The 6,892-nt window shown below is 60.4% G+C and overlaps 1 protein-coding gene across 1 annotated transcript in view; it reads left to right on the top strand.

Moving 5' to 3' along the window:
• Nucleotides 1-379: 379 nt before the first annotated feature.
• Nucleotides 380-6,892, top strand: part of UBE2Q1 (ubiquitin conjugating enzyme E2 Q1) — a 7,986-nt gene continuing 1,473 nt past the window's right edge. The window contains exons 1-10 of the mRNA XM_021383082.1: nt 380-783; nt 1,491-1,595; nt 1,926-2,030; nt 2,479-2,529; nt 4,547-4,687; nt 5,231-5,315; nt 5,623-5,683; nt 6,202-6,292; nt 6,391-6,449; nt 6,752-6,800. Of these exons, the coding sequence (XP_021238757.1) occupies nt 496-783; nt 1,491-1,595; nt 1,926-2,030; nt 2,479-2,529; nt 4,547-4,687; nt 5,231-5,315; nt 5,623-5,683; nt 6,202-6,292; nt 6,391-6,449; nt 6,752-6,800 (1,035 nt within the window). The 5' untranslated portion in view covers nt 380-495. The remainder of the gene's footprint in view (nt 784-1,490; nt 1,596-1,925; nt 2,031-2,478; nt 2,530-4,546; nt 4,688-5,230; nt 5,316-5,622; nt 5,684-6,201; nt 6,293-6,390; nt 6,450-6,751; nt 6,801-6,892) is intronic.

Here is a 6,892-nt window from a genome sequence, read left to right on the forward strand (position 1 = left end):
CCCGGTGCTCCCTGCAGCCGCCCCCGCGCTGTGCTGGTTCCGTATCGGCTGGACCCGGGGGAGGACGCGGACCCGCTCCGCTCCGCTCCGCTCAGGCCCGGACCCTCGGGAGGGCCCCGCCCGCACCGGGGGCACCGAGCTCCGGGACCCCCAAACCGAGCCGCTCCAAGCCCCGCCCCCTCCTCTGTCCCCGCCCCCTAATCTACAGGCCCCGCCCCTCACCGCTGTGTGCCCCTCCCCCTCGGGGCGCACCGAGCCCCGCCCCTTCTTCCGCCCCTCCCTCCGCTCCGCGCCGCTGCGGCGCGTCACTTCCGGCGCTCGGCACCGCCCCGCCCCTCGCGCAGGCGCTTCCGGCTGTTGTCCCCGCCCCTTCCGCTCTCGGCGGGAGGGGTCACTTCCGGCGCGCGGGGCCATCCCGCCGCCATCTTGGGCCGGCTCCGGGGTCTGCGGCGGGGCCCGGGGCCGTCGGGGCGGAGCGGGTCCCTCCATGGGAAGATGCAGCGGGCGGGGGCGGAGGAGGCGGCGGGGTCGCAGGCGGCGGCGGGGGGAGCCGGGCGGAGCGGGGCCGGGCTGGCGGCGGCGGCCCCGGCCGGGCGGCTCCTGAAGCGGGAGCTGCGGCTGCTCGAGTCCATCTTCCACCGCGGCCACGAGCGGTTCCGCATCGGCAGCGCCTGCCCCGACGAGATCAGCTGCGAGTTTGTGCCGGGGGCGGGCGCCAGGGCCGGGGGCTCCGCTTCCCGGGGGCCGCCGCCGGGGCCCGTCCGCATCCACTGCAACATCACGGTGAGGGCCGGGGGGCGGCGGGGCGGGCGGTTAACGGGCCCGGGTCCGGGTCTGGCGGGACCGCGTGCCGGGGGAGGGCGGTACCGGGCGGCGTTCGGTCGTTGGGCACCGGCCCGGTGGAGCCGCGGCCGTTGTGTGGGGCCCGTGGATTCGGTGCTGTCTCGGATCGGGTTCCCGGGACGGTGTCCGCCGTGAATGGTTTCCGAGCTCTGTAGCACCGAGCGGCGGGGCGATCCCCCGGCCCTGCTGCCCCGTTCGGTTGGGGCCCACGGGCACCGTGTTGCTGCCGCGGGACTCGGGAGGGGCTTCTCCAGCACCAGTCTGGGGTTTGGCCACGGGGGGATGGGACCCTTGTGGGATGCCCCGGCGGGGTTGGGCCGGGGTTGGGCTCCGGGTCCGTTCACCATCAACCACGGAGCTTCCCGAGGGTCACGGAGCTGCAGCTCCGGCCCAGAACTCCTGTGATGCTGGAGCCCAGAGCTCTCCGGAGCAGCACCCAGCGCTGGCAGTGGTAATGCACGTGGGAGCCTTTCCTACAGCAATTCTGTCCCAGCACTGCCAGGCATCCTCGGTGTCCTGCGTGATCCTCTCTTTCAGCCCCCACCAAATGCTCCGAAGAGAGCGCTGAGATCCCACTGAGCTCCCCCTGAGCTGTCGCGGTGGATGTGGGGGTTTTGCAGTGCTCAGCCTCTTCTCCTTCCTCCTAGGAGTCGTATCCAGCTGTTCCCCCCATCTGGTCCGTGGAGTCGGATGATCCCAACCTGGCAGCTATCCTGGAGAGGCTAGTGGAAGTCAGGAAAGGAAATACGTTGGTGAGCAGCGCTGGGGGAGTGGGTGGGGAGGGATGGATGGGGGATGAGCGGCTGCTTCTAGTGTCAGCATTGAACCCGCCGAGGTGGGGGCATGCTTCTGCTTCCGCAGAGGGTTTAGGAAACACGGTATCAGCAGCTCTGGCTCCTGTGTGGGTGCCTTCCCACACATTCTCACTTGGGATTTTACCCGCTGTGCTCAGAGTGCAGAAAGGGGCGTCTGGGGGGGGCCCTTAGTTGCCTGGGAGGGGGGAAATGGAAGCGCTGGGGATGGCTGAGGCTCAGCTCCCTGCGCTGCTGTGTTTCTGTGACACCTGTCTGCTCCCTGCACAGCTTCTGCAGCACCTGAAGCGAATAATTTCAGACCTGTGCAAACTCTACAACCTCCCCCAGCATCCCGATGTGGAAATGTTGGACCAGCCTCTGCCGGCAGAACAGGTGAGGAACCCAGGGTGAGGTTTTCTGGGCTCGTTCTGGGAGCTGCCTTGTTTTAAAGGCTGAGGCTTCCTAACCCCAGAGGAGGGCTGCAGCAGGTGATGGTCTGACTCTTCTCCCTGCGGTGGGCTCCTCTTCTTGGTGATGCAGCTGGCTCCTCTGTGTGCTTCAGTGCTGCTGTCTGGCCAGCTCATTGGGCTGGGTTTTATCTCTCCAGATTAATGCCTGGCAGCGCTCGAGATGTTTCTCACCCAACTTCTTCTAACTGCTTCCCTCACCTTGTTCTTCTGTAGCTGCTGCTCAGGTTTATAACCTTCTATAAGGGTTCTTGGCTTTGCTCTGCCTTTAAATTGGTTCTGCGTGTAAATCCCCCTTCAGAAGTGTCTTAGAAAGCAGGGGAGCATTGCCAGAGGAATCTAACAACGCAATCTTTGTCCTTCTGTCCTCGCAGAGCACGCAGGAAGAGGTGTCCTCTGAAGAGGAAGACGAAGAGATGCCAGAGGTAAGTGCCTCTTCACCATGTACCAGAGAGCTGCGAGATGTCTGTGAGAGGTGCTGAGGCCCACGGGTCGTGTCTGGGAGAAGCTGGAGGAGGCCAGGCAGGACAGAGCCCGTTGGAGCCAGTTTGGCTTAAAATTTTGTTTGTTCTCAGCGTTTTGCTGCTGTGCACCCAAGTCCTGGTCGACAAGCAGGAGTGGTGCGTTGACAAAACACAGAGGACTGCAGCAGTGACCTCTGAGGGCGGGTAAACGAGCTGAGGTCAGAGCCCCTCGCTTGGGTTCTCAGTTTGTGTTGCTGCGCTCCGGAGTCTGAAATTTCCTCACAAGTAATTTGATTTCTGGGATGCGTGCCGGGCCGAGTTGCCATCGCTGGCAGGAGAGCCACGCCGTGAAAATTGGACTCCTGCAGAGAGGATTAGGTGGGATGGCTCGGCGTGTGAGGGAGGTAATTGGCAGGAGAGGCAGAGGCAGCCATGCTTCACTGCAGGCTGAGAACATCACGCTGAAAAACCCACAGGCTCCGGTTGTTTGGTTTGTGGTTTCGAGATCTCTAGAAGTGGGTGGAATAATCTTGAATCTCCATGGTGACGTCGTGCGATGCGCTTCTCCTCGGGTGCCTGAGGTCTGCGCACCTCAGAGCGCTGCGGAACCGGAGGGCAGGTCACTTGGCAGCAGCCAAGCACTTGTTGGGCTTTCAGCCAAGCAAATAGCTTGCTCAACTGAGGCCTTTGCAAGGGTCCCTGGAGAAAACGTGGAGGCTTAAGCCGCTACCACGCGTAACCTTGCTTGTCTGCAAGCTTGCTGCTTCTGGGCAAATCTGCGGTGTGTAAATCCTTGTGCTGCTTGTAAGCTGGGAAAGAAATCCTCAGGAAGTGAGTTAGCAAGAAGCGTGCCCCCTCGTGCTCTCTGCTAACAGCTTGCTTCGTGCAGCAGGCTGAGCTCTCGTGGAGAGCAAAGGTTTCTTGCTGAGCAGCGGGATTTGCTGGGCTGTGTCGGGAGAGCGGAGCCGCGGAGCTGTGCCCTGTCGCAGAGATGCATTATACAGGTTAATCCACTCGAGGGATTTTCTGAGAGGATCTATTTTCTTTTGTGACGGTCTAAAAATGTCGAAAGCCCTTCCCAAAATGCTGCTCTTCCAGAATAGCAGCAGCTAGCCCGGAGAGGCCGAAGCAAACGCTTGCTCAGGGGATTTAATACCAGCACTGTGTATCCTCAGCCATTTGCAGGCGGCCAAAGCTCAGCGGGCTGACGCTGTGGCATTGCCTGCTGTGCCGCAGAAGCGATGTCTGCAGCGGTCCCTGATTGCTGCAACTGTTTTCTGCTGATGTGGCGTTGCACACGTCAGCCCAACGGATGCTGTTGTGGAAGGGGATGAGGGGCAGAGCCTCTGCCCTTGCTGGGGAGAGCGTCGGGAGCAGAGTGAGAGCTGAGCTGATGTAGAAGAGCCTCCGCTGTGAAACGTGACCTCTCTTTGAGAGGAGAATGTGCTGTGGATCTTGTGAGTCTCTGCTTGCCGTGCTCCTGGTGAGCCGTGTTTGTGCTGAGCATCCGCAGAGCGGGGATAATCCGGCCCAGCAGCAGTGCCCACGCTTTGTTCCAACCTCCAGAAACGCGGCACGGGGCTGCTGGAGCCGGCGCGCAGCTCTCTTCAGCCACACGAGGCTCGTTGGGGAGCATCTGTAAGATTAATGGCTAATTATAACCAGGCGTGAGACTTGGCAGAGAAGGGTTCAGTGAACAAAGAGCTTGTGTGAGCCCAATTTAAATCTGGAAAGGGAAGTGTGCCTGTCTGCCTGCTGGCTTTGGCACAGGACGGAGCCTGCTGCCTGAAGCTTCCTTATTGAGCGTGTCCAGGCCTTGTGCTGAAGTCTTTTCTTCCACCCAGCACTTGTGCTTGGGATCCCCTGGGGAGGGAGGCGAGCTGCCCTCAGCCCAGAAGGATTCCGACCGCACGTCCCTGCACTTGGAGCAGGGAGCAGTGAGGTGGGTCTGGTGCCATCTCTCCTCTCCCCCTCGCAGGACACCGAGGACTTGGACCACTATGAGATGAAAGAAGAAGAGCCAGCAGACGGAAGGAAAACGGAGGATGAAGGCATTGGGAAGGAAAACCTGGCCATTTTAGAGAAAATAAAAAAGAACCAGAGGCAAGATTACTTAAATGTACGTGCCTCCCCGAGGGCGGGAGGGTTGGGGAAGCAGAGGGGCCTGAGTCAAAGGGGCCAGCTCTGGCCACAGGTGCAGCAGTGGCTCTTGGGGATGGCTGAGGCTGATGCAGAGAAGCTGGAGAAGTGTTCCCAGGCTTCACGTGAGCCTGGTGCCCCCGAGGCACAGTGCCATGCAGGGCAGCCTTCCTGCTGCGGGGTTTGGGGATCCCCTCTGCCCCCCAGGAGCTGGGCCTCAGCTCTGGCCGTGGAGAAGGGTGGTGGGTTGTGTTTTATACTCCTGGGCTAAGATCTCCTGCAGCTGAGAGAGCAGGGAGATGCTTTTGCTGCTGCTGCTGCACTACGTGAGTGGTGTGCTTGTCTCTGGGGTAAGGGAAGCTGATGCAGAGAGACAAGGGAAAACCTGAGAAAGGGAGGGGGCACAGCAAGGTCTGGTGTAGAGGCTGGGGAGGAGTTGTGGCCTGGGCATTGGCCTTGTACAGCAATGGCCGTGGTGGGAGCAACGTAACAGCGCAGCTTCTCCCCTCCTGATTCCTTGCAGGGTGCAGTGTCTGGGTCTGTGCAGGCCACTGACCGGCTAATGAAGGAGCTCAGGGATATTTACCGATCACCAAGTTTCAAGGGCGGTAAGTACCGTGATCCCTGCTCGCCTGGGGCTTCTCTTGTCGTTCAGGTGGCACCTGGTGTGGGCCTCAGGGCTGGATCCTCCTGCCTTGTGCTCAGCTGTGCTGCTGTGGGCAGAGTCTGAGGCCTTGGCACGCTGTGGCTCAGTCGAGAGCAATAGGATCGCTGCCATCAGGATGGCTTCTTTCAGGGACAGTCTGTGCCAGGCTGAGGGTGTGCTGCAGGGCCGAGGGGATTTGCAGTCTGGGTGGTGGCTCGTCCCCCTGTCCAGTTCCTCCTCTTCTGACTCGTCTTGTCTTTGCCTTGCAGGATACTATGCAGTTGAACTAGTGAATGACAGCCTGTACGATTGGAACGTCAAACTCCTGAAGTAGGTGGCCCGGTTTGGGATCGTGAATCTTGGTGGTGGGACCAAAACATCCCCATGAGCAGGGGGCAGTGAGCAGGGCAGAGCTTGGGTTAGCCTCTTAGTCTCGTGGGCAGCTGGCTTGCTGTCCGCACGTCAGAAAGGAGGGGACATCTCCAGAGAAAGATGAGCTAAATCTGAGGGCTCTGCAAGTCTGTCTGCTGTTCCTAGAGTCCTGGAAGAGGTGCATCAGGCAAAACCCCGAGCTCTCACACCCTCCAGACATCAGTGCTGCCTTTTCCTTGGGCCGGGCGGTCTTTATTTTTAAGCTGGCATGCAAAAAGGGTGTGATGGTCTTCTCTGGAAACCGGGAGCAGAATGCTGACAGCGCTTGCTGTCACTGCCCTCTGGGTGTGAACCCGAGGGCCCCCGTGGCAGCCGGGTTGCGCAGGTACGGGAGCTCTGGGCTCCGTCGGCAGCGAGCGCGGCTGACTCGACGTGCGCGACCTCGGCTCTGAGCCTCTGGGCTTTTCCTCCCGCAGGGTTGACGAGGATAGCGCTTTGCACAACGATCTCCAGATCCTCAAAGAAAAAGAAGGAACGGATTTCATCCTCTTAAACTTCTCCTTTAAAGTAAGGCTTCCCCGAACCCAGCGTCCTCGGTGTACGCCTGCTTCCGTCGGCCACCTGGAGAAGACGTTTCTCAACGTGCTTCCCTTCTCTCGTTGCAGGATAACTTTCCTTTCGATCCACCGTTTGTAAGGGTTGTGTCCCCAGTGCTGTCGGGGGGGTAAGTAACTGCTGGCCTGGCTCTGCTCATGTAGGTCTCTAGCTCTGCGTCCCGGAGCAGTTGGCATTAAGAGCGGGGAGCGCCGCGTAGCTCTGTTACCTTTGTTGTGTTTGTAGCAGCCTTCCCGGGAAGTATCACGAGGGTTGGCGGATGGTTTTTTTTTTTTTTTTCTTGTTTTCTTCTTTTGGTTTGGTTTGTTTTCCACGAGGGATCTGCTTTGAGCGAACAGCTCATCTGCAGAGCAGCGCGTGGGTGAGGCCGTGTCCGCCTCTGACGTAACTTCGCCCCATTCCTTCCCCTAGGTATGTCCTGGGTGGTGGTGCCATCTGCATGGAGCTGCTTACCAAACAGGTGAGTCCCAGAGCTCGGAGCGTGGTTCCTGGGTAGCTGCCGCTCTCACCCCTCGTGCTGCTGCTGCTCAGGGCCTGCTGGCAGCCGAATCC

Source organism: Numida meleagris, unplaced genomic scaffold (assembly GCF_002078875.1).
Source record: "Numida meleagris isolate 19003 breed g44 Domestic line unplaced genomic scaffold, NumMel1.0 unplaced_Scaffold332, whole genome shotgun sequence".
Lineage (NCBI taxonomy): Eukaryota > Metazoa > Chordata > Aves > Galliformes > Numididae > Numida > Numida meleagris.